A 14,970-nucleotide genomic window follows, 5' to 3' on the forward strand; every position below is an offset into this window, starting at 1 on the left:
TGGGGCCCTGGCTGGTTCAGAAGCTGATTTGAGTTTCCTGAATCCCCAGAGGGCAGGTGATAGACTAGACTCACTTGGCACAGTGCTCACCCTCAACACCCCTCCACTCCTAGGGCCCTGTCCTAGGGGCACAGTTGACCGAGGCCTAGGGGAGGGAGCCCCAGTGTGGGGACACTCTAGAGGACTCTAGGTGCCTGAAGAAGGGGGAAGGTGTCCCTGATTGGAAGTGTGGGCCAGAGAGCCAAGGTAGGGTAACTAATGGGGCTCAGCTGGGACCAAAGAGAGACCTTTCTAAGGCCCACATTTCAGTTTTTGAGAATTTGATGCAAGCTGAAAAGCAGACACCCTAAGTTTTACATAAAATTTCAAGAGTTGCCTGGTGGACTCCCTGAAGCCCACCCAGGAGACTCCAGGTTAAGACCCTAATCCACCAGTAAGGGAGGGAAGTGGAAGTCGCTAGATTGGTGGGACATGATGGGCTCACAAAGGGCATGACCCTGCGTAGAGGGGCTGGAGCTGGTCTTTAAGGGGGTGGAGCCTGGAGGAGCAGCATCAGACGATTGGCTGGGGCATGGGAGTGGGTGGGATTATGGGGCAGGGCAGCCAGATGATTGATTGCCGCAAAGGAAGTGGGTGGAGCTCTGTAAAGAAGGCCCTTGAGGGGTGGGGGTCTTGGGGTGATTGACAGCACTCCGTAGGTGGGCGGCATTGACCCTTTGCTTTCCTCACAGAAACGCTGATGGACTCGACCACAGCGACGGCAGAGCTGGGCTGGATCGTGCATCCTCCATCAGGGGTGAGTCAGTGGTCCCCAAGCCCTGCCCAGTCCCTCAGAAGACCTGGGGTTTTGCTGCAGGGCCTGGATGCCCCCTAAATTCCATCCCCTTTCCCTCTTTCAGGGCCCAGGGCTTGCCTCTCATTGCCCCACCCTATTGGTCCCCTACTATTTGGAGTGCCAGTTACCATGACAACATGTTGGATGCTTTCAGCCTTTATCCCATGGCATCCTTGGGGCAAGGCTGAGAAGCAGGAATTCGCATTGCCCCCATTTTACAGATGAGGAAAGTGAACTGTCATTTTCTGAGCACCCACTTATCATATACTGTATCAAGGAAGCACGTTTACATACATCTTCTCCAATAATAAGGGGAGGAAACACCTCAATTTTACAGGTAAGGAAACTGAGGCTCAGAGAGGTGTAGCCGCCTGCCAGGGACTTTACACCTAGTTAGTGACGGGGCTCAGGTTTGTATCCAGGGCTGTGACCGAGCCTTCTGCGTACCCATAACACAAGGCTTCCCCCAAAATCTCTCTGACCACTTCCATGGCCCCCCTACTTTCCTGGGGCCAGTGGTTTGAGCCCATGTAGGCTGTGGGCCCCTCAAAAGCGAGAGCAGGCACAATCTGAGATTCCTCTTTCTTCCCACACCAGCCAGCCCAGCGCTTACATACAGGCTGTGGGGTCAGACATGCCTGAAATTCTGTCCCAGCTCTGCCACTCACCAGCCATGTGATTTGGGGCCAGTTCCTTAGCCTGCCTGAGCATCAGTTTCCTTATCTATAAAACGATGTTGGTCATGTCCTCTGCGCAGGATTGGTGTGAGGTTTTCCCGCACGGTGTCTTGCACGGTGCCCGGTGATAAGTAGCTACAGTAGTCCCACCATCACCATTGTCCTCGCCACCGGTTTTCATATCATTCCCTCCTCATTCCCCTGGGTCCCCACAGCCCATCTCTTCCCTCCCCACCATCCCAGCGCCTCCACTGGGACTTGGCCGCTGCCCCAAGGAGCTACATCCCCCCCACCCCCACCCCAGGCCTGTGTTCTCAATAGGCAGGGCCCTAGGGTCAGGCCTCTTTCTGTGGCTCTTTCTTGTCACCAATTTTCCATCTGCGAAGGCGGCTGGGCCCACAGCCCCACCCTATCAGTAATGAGGCCAGGCTGGGCTGCAGGGCCCCCGGACGCAATTATTTGGGGTGTTTAGGCTGCAGGGCCTCCGCATGTTAATTAGAGAGAGGGGAGAAAGGCAGAGTGCTCTAATTAAGTGCTCTAATTAAGTTCTGAAGAAGAGCAGTGGTTGTAACAAGGGGCTGACTTTGTCACATGGTGCCACCAAAAAAAAAAAAAAAAAAAAGAAGCAATGTAGGGAGCTTCAGAGCCACCACTGACATAGAGGCTGGGCTAGCAGTCTCCGGCTCGGCCTTCCCCACGGGCATTGGCCTTTCACAACATCAGCCCTCCCCAGGCCACTGCACTGCCCCGCACAGATTTGGCCCAGATATCCGAGGGAGGCCAAAGGACAAGGAACACCGACTTCAGGGTGACACCTCTATACCACCACCTGCCTCCCCCTCCTCCACCCAGCTGGGGAAATCGAGGCCCAGCAAGGAGAAGTGACTTGCCCCAGGCCACACATCAAGTTAGCAGGGCAGGGGCAAAACCCAGGACTCCTGGGGTACTTGTGGGTCCTTGTGTTTCGAGGCTGTGTGCACAAGTGCAGGAATGGGCCTGGGTCTGTGTGGCTTGGGTCAGATGACCTCACTTCCCTGGTCTCTGCTCCCTCATCTGTAACATGGAGATAATAATATGCACCATGTGTGACCATAATGACAAAGAAATGAGGTCCTCTTACAGCACCCACCCCAGGCCGGCATGGCTAGGAGGGGGTGCTCTGCTGTTGGGGCTCTTTTGGGTCTACCCCAGGTAAAGGCAACCCAGTGCCAAAGAGGGGGGTGTATGGCTACTCTCAGTAAGCTTTCGGTCCCCCTGGGGAGACCAGGCCGAGAGGGCCAGGAGTACTCAGCCCCCGCCCAGACCAGGCCGGTTGTCCCCAAAGACCCAAGGGAGAGCCAATGAATGCAAACACCACAAGAGGTTCCAGAAGGATGGGCAGAGAAGATGAGAGGGTTCTCAAGGAGGGCACAAAAGTGTGAACAAAGGCTCAGCACGTGAGGGTTGGCCTGTGAGGGTGTGTGAGGAGACGTGTGCCCCGCACCCTTCATCCCCAGCTTTCCGTGGCCCTGCCCGGTGCCACCCAGCAGTGGGGCTCGGGAATCCCTTAGCTGGGTGTGCGAGAGCCAGGCTGGGGTCCAGGGAAGGTGCTGAAGCACATGCCGCAGGCAGGAAGGGAGTGAGTCTCCCTCCAGGTACCATCTTAACCACTTTAGGCCTCAGAACAGACCGCCCGTCTTCCCCATCACGGGGGTGAGAGCTCTTCTTCTGTCAGCCTGGGAATCCCCTAGGGTAAGGACCGTGTCTCCCAGATCGGAATAGGAGCTCCCAGTAGGCGGAAGTTCTGTCTCCCCCATCAGACTAGTACTCCCCAGGCACAAAGCTGTGTCTGCTCTCAGCAGAGGAATCCCCTCAGGCTGGGCCTCTCCCTAATTTTCCTTCCAGGTGGGAGCTTCCCAGGAGCGGGGGCCATGTCTCCTTTATTGCCCTGGAGTGAGGGTCACATCGCCCGTATAAATCAGGGGAAAACCAAGAGCAGCGTGTGTGCCCTTCCCATCAGACTGGCATGTCTCCCTCACAGTGTGGGGAATTCCTGGGGGCCAAGTCCATGTCTGCACCTCAGCTTGGGAGTTCTCTGATGGTACGACTCACGTCTCCATCATCAGACTAGAAGATGCCCGAGGTAGAGGCTGTGCCTCCCCTGTTAGACTAGGAGGCCCCCAGTGGCCAGAGTCCTATTTGCACCCAGCAGACTGAAGGGTTCCCTAAGGCAGGGTCTGTGTCTCGCCCATAGACAGACGATCCCTGGGGTTGAGCCCCATCTCCCCCACCTGACTAGCGTTTCACCCGCAGTGGGAAGAGGTGAGTGGCTACGATGAGAACATGAACACGATCCGCACGTACCAGGTGTGCAATGTGTTTGAGTCGAGCCAGAACAACTGGCTACGGACCAAGTTCATCCGGCGCCGTGGTGCCCACCGCATCCACGTGGAGATGAAGTTCTCCGTGCGTGACTGCAGCAGCATCCCCAGCGTGCCCGGCTCCTGCAAGGAGACCTTCAACCTCTATTACTATGAGGCCGACTTCGACTCGGCCACCAAGACCTTCCCCAACTGGATGGAGAATCCGTGGGTGAAGGTGGACACCATTGCGGCCGACGAGAGCTTCTCCCAGGTGGACCTGGGTGGCCGGGTCATGAAGATCAACACCGAGGTGCGGAGCTTCGGGCCGGTGTCCCGCAATGGCTTCTACCTGGCCTTCCAGGACTACGGTGGCTGCATGTCCCTTATTGCCGTGCGTGTCTTCTACCGCAAGTGCCCCCGCATCATCCAGAATGGCGCCGTCTTCCAGGAGACACTGTCGGGGGCCGAGAGCACATCGCTGGTGGCTGCCCGGGGCAGCTGTATCGCCAATGCCGAGGAGGTGGACGTGCCCATCAAGCTGTATTGTAACGGGGACGGCGAGTGGCTCGTACCCATCGGGCGCTGCATGTGCAAAGCCGGCTTCGAGGCCGTGGAGAACGGCACGGTCTGCAGAGGTAAGGACTGCCGCAGTGGGGCAGGTGCCCCTGCAAGCGCGTGGAGTTGGTATTGGCTGCGGACCTGGGCCTGGGGTCCCAGGCTGGCAAGGGCAGTGGCCTGGAGCCGACCGTGAGGCGCTCTTTGGCCGGGTTTCCAAACGTGCAGCCACTGTTCGGTGTCTTGGAGGGAGACATTTGAAGAGCGCTTCTTGAATGGCAAGAGTGTGCAAGGTGCTTTTCGTTGGTGCCAGGATAGACGTTTCTCGTTTTAATTATTACATGACTATTAACAGTGGCAAGTGGTGCTGTATGTCTCCATCTGCGAAAGTGATGTGGTTTCCTTTTTGCGGAAATAAGTCACAGTAAGTAACAGTTGTAAGTTCAGACTTACTGGACTTTGGCTGGATCGGTCAGTAGAGGCCAGGTTAGATTGAAGTGACCAAACAGTAGATGTTTATTTCTTGCCCAGTGCTACCTGTCTCTCGTGGGTCGGTTCCAGGATTCCTCCCTCTGGGAGCCATACTGGATGGAGGAGCCCCCATTTGCAATGTTGTGATCACGAGGACGGAAGGAAGTGGTGTGAGCTGGGTTGTGTGCCGGCTCTAGAGTTCTGCCTCAATGGCTGTGCACACTCCTCTGGACACTTCAGTGGCCAAGGCAAGTCACGCGCTTACTTCCGATCCTCGCAGGTGGGAAGGTGAGCCAGCCTCCTGACCACCACTTCTACTGTGGGCCAAGCACCTTCTAGGTCTAACTCCTTTAATGCTCACAAGAGCCCTGTGAGAGAAAGTGCCATTTATATGAAGACATCGAGGCTCAGAGAGTGAGTGGGGGAGCCAGGAGTCTTACCCAGGCAGTGTGATTCCAAGCCCACCCTTAGCCACTGTGCCACTTTGGTTAACTTAAGGAAACGTTCTAAGTCAGTAGTGGTACGGGTGGTGTTTATTATGGTGAAGAATCGTGGAGGTGGTTTGCAAACCTAAGAAGTTTGTAAGAGGCGATGCACGGTGGTAGAAGGCTGTGAAGGTAGACGGACCTGCATTCGAATACCACCCCTGTTATGAGCTGTCTGTCCTATGCTGAGTATGAAACCCTCTTTCATAGGGTACTTCCGAAGACTCAACAAGTCAAGACTGTAAAGCATCTATAATGACTTGCAGTATACAGTAGGAGCTTAATAAATATTGACTAAACGAGACGTGTACAAAGCCCGACCTGGTGCAGGTACTCTACAATGTGAGCTGTGATGGTGATTTAAAGCCCTATTTGATTTAAAGCCCAATCGGGTCCCGGGGTCCCCCATGTGCCAGGCAAAGAGTCTGGACCCTATTCCAGGGTCCCTGAAGCACCGGTGAAAGTGTGGCCTGAGGTAGCTGCAGTGACCCTCCCCTTTATAAAATGCTGTCACATCCGCTGTCCCTGTTCCTACCCTCCATGCTCTGAAGCAGCATTTTAAAGGTGCCTGGGAGGGCACGTGGGGTGCAAGAGACAGCAGCAGGAGCCTGTGGGGAAGCAGCAGCCGTGTTCGCAAGAGGTGGTGGCTCTCTGGAGTGGGCATCCACTGTGCAGGGAAGGAGCCAGGCTAGAATGAAGGGGTGTGAGGAGGGTGAGTGAGAAGGATGGCATGTGCAGGAAAGGAGGAAACAGTGAAGTCCGGCTTGCAGGGAGGTGACGGTCCTGGAAAAGGACATTTGGGGAAAAAAGCTGGTTTCTGGGGGAAGATAACAGATCAACTCACTATACTTGAGTGTTGAAAGTGCACAGCCTCAGGAGGTGGCGGGCCATGTGGGCCCAGGGCAGAATCAGTCACTCCTCGCTCATTGTTTATTCACTCATCAAACCTCGCCCGCGCCTGCTCTGTGTCAAGGCTTTGTGCTGAGCGTCGGGTGAGACAGACAAGAATGCGGCTGTGGCCCTGCCGTCTAGGAGCTCACGGTGTAGCAGGGGACGCAGACTGTAAATGAACAAGGGAGGGCATGCCTTTGACTTTGATTGGAACCACTTGGGTTGCAGTGGGCACAGAAAGAGAAGGGCTTCCCAGAGGAGGTGACATCGGAGCTGAGTCTTGGGAGAGGCATATGTTGACTGGGTGGCCCGGGCCTTCTGGAGGATGGATCTACAAGGATCTGGGGACATGAAGCACCACGGGTTAGGGGGGACTGATACAGCATCTGACCTGGCTGTGGCTGGGGTTCGGGGAGGGACAGAGGAAGAACTGTCACCAGAAGGTGCCCAGATGAAAAGGTGCACTAGTCACCCATTGCTGCATAACAAGTCGCCCCAGAACGTCACAGCTGAAAACAAAAGCATTTGTTTTTCTCAGTTTCTTAAGCTCAGGGATCCAGGTATGGCTTCGGGGGGCTTCCTCTGGTGCAAGGCCTCTCCTGGGACTGCAGCTACGCTCTTGGCCAGGGGCTGCGGTATTATCTGATGGCATCACCGGGGAGGGGTCTGCTTCCACATTCACCCACATGGTTGATTGTAGGCTTTGGTCCCTCGCCACAGGGATGCACATGGGCAATGGCTTCCCCCAGAGCAACTGACCTGAGAGCGTTAGAGAGAGCACCCACGACAGAAACCACAGTCTTTTTATGACCTCATCTCAGAAGTGACATCTCATTGCTTCTGCTGTATTCTCTTTGTTAAAAGCCAGTCACCCAGTTCAGCCCACACTCCAGGAGAGGGAATTACGTGAGGTGTGAGTGCCAGGAGGTGGGGTCACTGAGGCCATCATAGAGGCCGCCTGGCACAGGCAGGTGCTCCAAGTCCGAGCTTCTCCGTGCAAGTAGGCCCCGCCCCCCTCCAGCCCACCTCCCCAGACCTACGGCCAGCCTGCCTGCCCCAGGCCCAGCCTAGCCCAGCCAGCCACTGGGTGTGAGTGGAGGCCAGTCAGGGTGTGATTAATGAGCTCAGGAAGCCAGAAGGACACCAGCCGATGCCGTGGCCTGTGCTGTGGCCACCCAGATGTGGGGCTACTCCAGCGCAAGTCCCAGAGGCACTGGTCCCACTGGCCCGGGATATGTAGGGCTGGTGGCTACAGCTCACATCTGAGTGGTTGGCGACATGCTTTCTCAGTCTCCAGTCTCCAATTCAGGGATTCTTGGCCTTGACTCTGCCTCAGAATCCACTGGGAAGTTAGTTAAAATGCAGATTCCTGGGTCTGGTGCAAACCTCTACCCCAGGTCTGATTCTGTGGCTCTGATGGGCCAAGAATCAGCATTTTTACTGTATTGTTTTTTTTTTTTTATTTGGAGGAGAGAGAGCACAAGCAGGGGAGAGGGGCAGAGGAAGAGACGAAGAGAATCTTAAGCAGGGTCCACGCTCAACGCAGAGCCTGATGCAGGGCTCGATCCCACAACCCTGGGACCATGACCTGGGCCAAAATCAAGAGTCAGATGCTCAACCAATTGAGCTATCCAGGCGCCCTAAGAATCAACATTTTTAAACAAGCAGCCCTCATGTTTCTGTAACAGGACCATTAGCTCAGACACGTGGTGTGGTAACATACCCTTGGTCAGACAAACAGGACTTCAAGCCAGATCGGTGACCCCAGGCCCAGCCCGGGAACATCCACCCTCGGGGATGGAAGGGGTCATTAGCAGAATCTACAGGAGAGTGTGGTTTGGGAAGATCCATTTAATATTGAGGCATAACTTGATAGGAAAAAATCCATTGCTTTGTTAATACAATTGGAGAAGATAAGGCCGGATAAAGTCTCTTTGACAGATGACAAGTAAGTAGATGAGTCCTCAGGGGAGTGGCAGCCATCCTGGGAGGGTGAAGGGGTGGGGGGGACAGACAGTGGTGGTTAACAAAAGGTTGGGAGTTTCCAGTGCCCTGAGCGTTTCACAAAACAGCAGGCCAAACTGACTCAATCTGACCAACCTCCTCTGCTGCCTACTGTGTGCGGGGCGTAGTAGAGAAGGGAGGGGCCTGGAGAAGCCAGTCAACCGCTCAACAAACATATATTAAGTACCTTCTGTGTGCCGCTTAGCCCTCCAGCAAATATAGAAGGCTCGACTTACCATGGTCCGACTTACAATTTTTTCAACTTCCCACTGGTGCTCTAGTGAGACATATTCAGCAGAAATTGTACTTCAGATTTTGAATGTTGATCTTTTTCTGGGCTGGTGATAGTTGGTTTGCTACTCTCTCCTTATGCTGGGCAGCCAGCCACACGATCGTGAGGGCAGACAAGTGATGCAAGAACAACCATTCTGTACCCATGCAACCATTTTTTCCCCGCTTTCAGTACAGTATTCAATAAATTGCATGAGATATAACAGGCTTCGTGTTAGAGGATGTTGCTCAACTGAGCACATTTAAGGTAAGTGAGAGTAAGCAATGTTGTGTGGTACGTTGGGTGCATTAAGCGAGTTTTCCACTGACAATATTTTCGACTTGCAGTGGGTCTGTCAGGATGTAACCCCATCGTCAGTTGAGGCAGATCTGTATGTATCGGGTACCATCTATGAGCCAAGCCCACACCGATGCTGGGAAACACAGAAGCGAATGAGTTTTTAGTCTGAGTGGGTGAATGGGAGAAGACGGAGGCGAAAAGTTAGTGAGCAAATAAATAAAATAGTTATGGGCTGTGATGAATGAAAGGGGGGGAAATCTGTAGCAAGAGAGAACAAAGAAGACTTGCTTTAGCCAGGTGGGCCAGGGAAGGCTTCTTGGAAGAGGTGTCACTTGAGGTGACAGGGGCCGCCCTGGGAAGGCTGGCGGAGAGCACCTGAGACACAGGGTTCGGCTCACTGGCTCCTGGGTGAGCAGGGGACTCAGACACATGGAGAAATGAGGTCTTTCCAGAAATGAGGTCCATCCAGTCAAAGCACTTTGAGAATGTGAGAAAGAAAGCATCTTTTCTGAAGAAGGCTTCAAGGAGGAGGTGACATTTGAACTGGGCCCTGAAGAGTGAGTAGGATTTGGATGGGTGAAAGGAAGGAGGTAATTGTAGGTCAGGGAACGCACTGCATGAATAAAGGCCCTGAGGTATGGTGGTATAGGGTGTGTTTGGGGGGTGTCCTGTGCCCTACTGGGTGCAGGTGCTAGGGTGTGACTTCTCCCTGTTCATTCCTCTGTGCACTTTTTATTGGGTACCTGATCGGGACCTGCACTGGGCATGCAGCTGGCAGGTGAGGGACTCTGGGGACTTCCTTCACAAGAACTCCGCCCCCTTCTCCTACCCAAGTCCCCAGTCTCCGCAACATCATGGTCTCCACTGGGGCTTGCCGTCAGCAGATCTGCCGGCGGGGTTGGGCTGGGGGCAGGAGGGGGGCCCTGGAACTCCTTCCCTGCAGCGGCTGCTCCCCCCAAGCTCCCGAGTCTGTTTCTTGACTCTTTCCAGATGTTCATGGGCTTCATTGTGAATGTGCTCCTGCCTCAGTTTCTCCAAGTTTGTCTCTGTATCCCAGTTTCTCTTGGTCTCTCCTTCCCTACCTCAGCTCCTACTTGCCCCTGCCCATCAGATCCCCAGCCTAACCACTAGTGGGGACCCTGCCCTCCTCTCTCCCAGCAGCAGACCCGCATCTATAAGGGATCTGGAGGCAGTTCCACAGTGATCGTGATTGCTGTGTACTGTCGGGGTGTAATGGGATTTTTAATATTTAGTTTGGACAGGGAGAGGGGCTGTGAGCCAGCGGGGAGGGGCTGGGAGTGGGGGGCGGTTGCACGTTCATGTTGATCCTCTGGCTCCAGCTTAGACTCCCAGTTCCCAGCTGCTGGGCTTCTCCCAGCCTCTCCCTCTCCTCCACCCTGCCCTGCTTGGCAGCTCCTAGCCCTGCTACCCACCCACCCCACCCCCCACCTCCCCAGCCGTGACCTCTCCTTGACCTTGGAGACCTGGTTTCAAACCCCAGCTCTGACCCTCTCCCAGCCTTTGTTTTCTCATCTGCAAAACAGGATAAACAGAAAGGCTGCTGTGCAGAGTAAATGAGAAAATACCTAGAAAAGTGTTATAAAAATAAAAACAGGGACTTCTATGAACACCGTCTTCTGCTGTGAATGTTTTCCTCCCCCCTCTGATGAGCTTTTGATTTTGAGGAAAAAAAAACGTTTCCTTATCACAAAAGCAATGTAGGTCATTTGTGGAATCTTTAGAAATTACTGATAAGCAAAAAGGAGAAAATTAAAATCACCCAGAGATAGTCACTGTAACAGGCTGGTGGAGATCCTTCTAAGTGTATTTACACATATTGATTTATTTTTTATTTATTTATTTTTTGATGTTTATTTATTTTTGAGAGAGAGAGAGAGAAAGAGAGAACGTGAGCAGGGGAGGGGCAGAGAGAGAAGGAGACACAGAATCCAAAGCAGGCTCCAGGTTCTGAGCTGTCAGCACAGAGCCTGACGCGGGGCTCGAACTCACAAACTGTCAGATCCGTGACCTGAGCCGAAGTCAGACCCTTAACCGACTCAGCCACCCAGAGGCCCCCGTGTTGATTAATTTTAAAGAAAAAATGGACTCCTGCTAAAAATACACAAGGATTTTTGACTGATTGATATTTTACAGACACTTTCCCATGTCATGTTAGATCTCTGGCATCATTTTGGAAGGCTTTTAGAATTCCATAGGAAAGATGTGTCATAATTTATTTACCAGTCCTCTGTTGTTCGACATGTAATTGCTGGCCATTTTTCGCTCTTAATGAATGCTGGGATGCAAGTCATTGTCCCTGTCTCTTTGTGCACGATTACTGATATTTGAGTAGGTATGTTTCCAGATGTGGAATTGTGGGATCAAATGCTTTTTAGAGCTTGACACACAGGGCCAAGTTGCCCTCCAGAGAGGGACCACTCAGGTACCCTCCTGGCAGCAGACTTACACAGTGCCTGTTTCCCCACATGCTCACCAGTAGGAGATATTATGCCTGTTGCTTTGTTTTCTGTTTTCCTCCCAGAATCCTGTGCTCCCTCAGCCAAGGTAGGGAGGGGCCAGGGGTTATCTCTGGGCCCTCAGGGTTGGGTCCTGGGCCAACCTCAGGGTGGCCTCTTTCATACCCTGCTTTCAGTTCCAGCCCTTCCCATAGAGGCTGGACCAGTGGCCCAGATGCGTCTGGCGATTCTGTGGGGTAGGGTGCGGTCCGTCTTGGGGTGAGGAGGAGGGAGGCCTCCAGCTGGCAGGGCCTGTGCTGGCTGGGGAAAGGGTGTGAGGGTTGGAATGCTGGGTGGGAGGAGAGGCCCAGACCCCCACACAGAAAGTTCTGCTACATCTCTTCCAGGGCAGGGTGGAGACGCCCAGCTGGGGGAGCGGGAGGGGTAATAGGCATCCCCTCCAGACCCCCAGGCTCAGGCCAGGCCCAAGACCACACAGGCCAGCCTTTTGGAAAGGGGATTGGAGGGGACCTTGGCCAGCACACTCAGGCTATTCAGTTCTCTGCTCTTAAAAATTGAAGTTCCCCTTCCCCTGTGCTCTCAAAGCATCTTTGTTTACAGCCCTCCATCCATCTGTCCATACACTGGTTCACCTGTCCAGCCAGCCAGCCATCAGAGATTCACTGAATACCAGCTTGTGACTTTTTTGCTTCTTAGAGAGGCCACCAGGAGGCTAGCACATATTGAGTGCCTGTCATGTGCCAGGTGCTGGGCGGGGCATTGGGGTTTTTGGAAAGGTCAGTTATGGGCCCTGCCCTCACAGACCACCCAGTCTAGAGATGTTGACAGACATGCCTGTAGGTAGTGAAGGTGGAAGCAGACAAAGGCACCCAACCTACCTAGGGAAGCATCAACCAGGGCCTTGGTGGTCAGAGGAAGGCTTCTGGAAAGAGGAGCTGTTTAAGTGGAAGCCGAGTGAGGAGCAGGAGTTAGCCAGGTGAAGAGGAGGAGGTGCAAAGGCCCTGAGGCAGCTACAGTAGGTATTCCTAGAAAGGAAGGGAGGGCCACTTCAGCCCAATTTCCTCTCTGGGTCAACTATATGGAAGGAACTGAATATCAGGGCATGGGATAATATAGTCTTCATATCCCCTCGGGGGTCTGGGCAGGAAATACTGAACAGGTTTGTCCTGCCGTACTCATAACAGCTCCCCAGGCACCTATTGTGCACCAGACCCTGGGCCAGATGTGGGGACTGTAGAGAAGATGAAGGCCCTTCTTGCCTTCCTAGAACTTCCGGGGGGGGGGGGGGTGGGGGAGATGGCTCCTTCTGTTACTATAGCCTTGGGGAACTTAGGAAGGAGTCTGGGGAAAGCTGGGGAGGCCCCCTGGAGGAGGAGCCATTTTTCCAGGGCTTTGGAGATTGAAAGGAACGAAAGGCAGGAGTTAGTCCAGAAAAAGATGGTCAGAAATGATACTTTTTTTTAACCCTGGCCTCTTGCTGACATCCCCTCCCCCCCCCCCCCCCCCCCGCCCCCAACAAGGTGTAGCCGGCTGGGGGTGGGGGTGGGGAGAGGAGAAATGTAGGCCAGAGGAGAAGGGTGGAGGGACTGCCAGGCTTTTTAGCTCCATGCCATCAAAGGGCTGAATGAGGCAGAGGCTGCAAGGAATCCTGAAGGCTAGGCAGTCCCTCCTGTGTGCCCAGTGCTGTGTTACATGCTCCAGGATCTTTTCGAATCTTCTGTTGATATCATTATTAGCTCCATTTCACAAATGATGAGACTGAGGTCCAGGGAGGGTCTTGTGCCCAAGACCACACAGTCAGTAAGCAGCGGAGGCAGAATGTGAACTTGGCTTTCTGCAACCGCTGAACAACTGATTAACCAGAATGCGGTGAGGCCTGGATATACTCTGTCCTGCCCACCTCCCAGATTGCTGAGGGGCCCCGGAGGTGGTGGCGGTGAAGGGCTTACACTCAGGACTGTGGGGCCGCCTTGGTGGGACAATCTGAAGGGCTTCCTGGTAGGAGAGGGAAGCTTGTGGCTGGGCCTTGAAGGACGAGTTGCTTTCATATCGAGATGCTGGGCACAATGGAATGCTGTCCCAGAGCAGAGATTCAGGGGTGGAGAAGCCCTTGTGGGTCTCTTCTCCTCATGCTCAAGGGACAGAAGACCTCCAGGAGGGACATGCACCCACCCCTCGTCTAACCTCTGGCCAAACAGAAGAGTCTGTTTGCTCCCACACAGCATTTACCGAATGCTCACCTTGTCTCTCAAACTGCACGGTAACCTTGTTGAATGTCCCCCAGCGGACTAGGAAGCAGACTGGGGCCCACGGTCACACTCCTCGGAGGTGGCAGGATAGGTGTGCATTCTCATGCCCCCCGCTTCTGATTCCTCCCACTTCTTGGAGGTGGCGAAAAGGCTTTGTGGCAGGCACCCAGTGCTCGCGTTTGTTAGGAGCTTCCTGTGGACCAGGCAGTTCTCACTCTGGGTCTCAATGACTCTCAGTCCCCCCTGGGAGTTAGGCATCATCATTTCTGTTTTACAGAGGGGAAACTGAGGCCCAGAGAGAGCAAGCAGCTTGTCTGAGGTAACACGGTTATGGAGGGATAGGACTGGACGCAGGCCCTCTGACTCTGGAGCCCCTGTGCTGTCCCCTCTCGGCCCCAGACTGGCATGGGACCCTGAAGGCACCAAGGCCCATGGTTTGGTCACAGGCTGCCTCCACAGCGCTCTGGCAAGACCGTAAACAGCTGGGGAAGCTCCCCTCCCTCCAGCCGCTGCCTTTACATCTGGCTGGGCTTCAGGATCTGGCGAGAGAGGCCCGTTTATTGAGGAAGTTTATGCATTTAACAGTTTAAGCCTTTCTAAGCCTGTGGTACAACAGGATTTGGGAGCCGTTAACAATTCCGTGTGGTTAAGAGATTTTCATTGCTCTGCGGCAGCTGGCTCAGGCCCCACAGGCCCCATTCTGGCCTCCACCCCGCCCTGCGGGACACCCCCTCCCCGGGGCCCTTTGTCCTCAGCCCCCATCCTGCTGCTTCTCCCTGCTCCCCCCTCCTCCGAACCTTTAGGTATGAACTTTGACCTCAGAGGAGGAGCAGGCCCAGAGAGGGGAATTCCCAGGCCTGTCGGCCAGGGCCACACAGCAGGTAAGAGGCTTGAATTGACCTGCGTGGAGAAGCCCGAGTCCTTTCTCCCACCCCAGACTGCTTTTCTTGGGGGACATCATATTGTTAATTCCTCACCAGCAGAACGGACAGAGCCCCTCTGAGACCACCATGTGTTCGAGCCCTACCAAGGCTTTGGGCAGAGGGGGTGGGGTGACTCATTCACCTTGTCAGGTCCAGAGCTAGAATCGGAACCCAGGCCTCCTAAAGTCCTAATGAGAATTCTTCACACTATACCAAACTGGTGGGGTTTTTTCCATAGCTTGGGGGGGAAATGCCATTTGTAATTATAATGTCTTACATATGCACAGTATTTATTTACTTACACCCTGCCTTGTTCCAGAAGAGATTAGAGGCTGCTTTTGTATAGCATTTGGTCTCACCCTATGAGATACTTTGATCTGCATGATACCCACATGAGAGAAGCAAGGCGAAGGTTATTATCGGCATTTTAGAGACGAGGAAAACTCAAGTCAAGAGAGGACCTGACTTCCCCAGAACCACATTACACTTT

General features: G+C 54.0%; 1 protein-coding gene across 5 annotated transcripts in view; it reads left to right on the top strand.

Moving 5' to 3' along the window:
- Positions 1 to 14,970, top strand: part of EPHB2 (EPH receptor B2) — a 187,563-nt gene that overhangs the window by 61,312 nt on the left and 111,281 nt on the right. For all 5 annotated transcript variants that reach the window (XM_086715992.1, XM_086715990.1, XM_086715991.1 and 2 more), the window contains exons 2-3: positions 732 to 796; positions 3,805 to 4,489. In XM_086715992.1, the coding sequence (XP_086572118.1) occupies positions 732 to 796; positions 3,805 to 4,489 (750 nt within the window). The remainder of the gene's footprint in view (positions 1 to 731; positions 797 to 3,804; positions 4,490 to 14,970) is intronic.

The sequence above is a fragment of the Puma concolor genome, chromosome C1 (genome assembly GCF_028749965.1).
Source record: "Puma concolor isolate L17-30 chromosome C1, mPumCon1.1.hap2, whole genome shotgun sequence".
In the NCBI taxonomy this organism is placed as follows: Eukaryota; Metazoa; Chordata; class Mammalia; order Carnivora; family Felidae; genus Puma; species Puma concolor.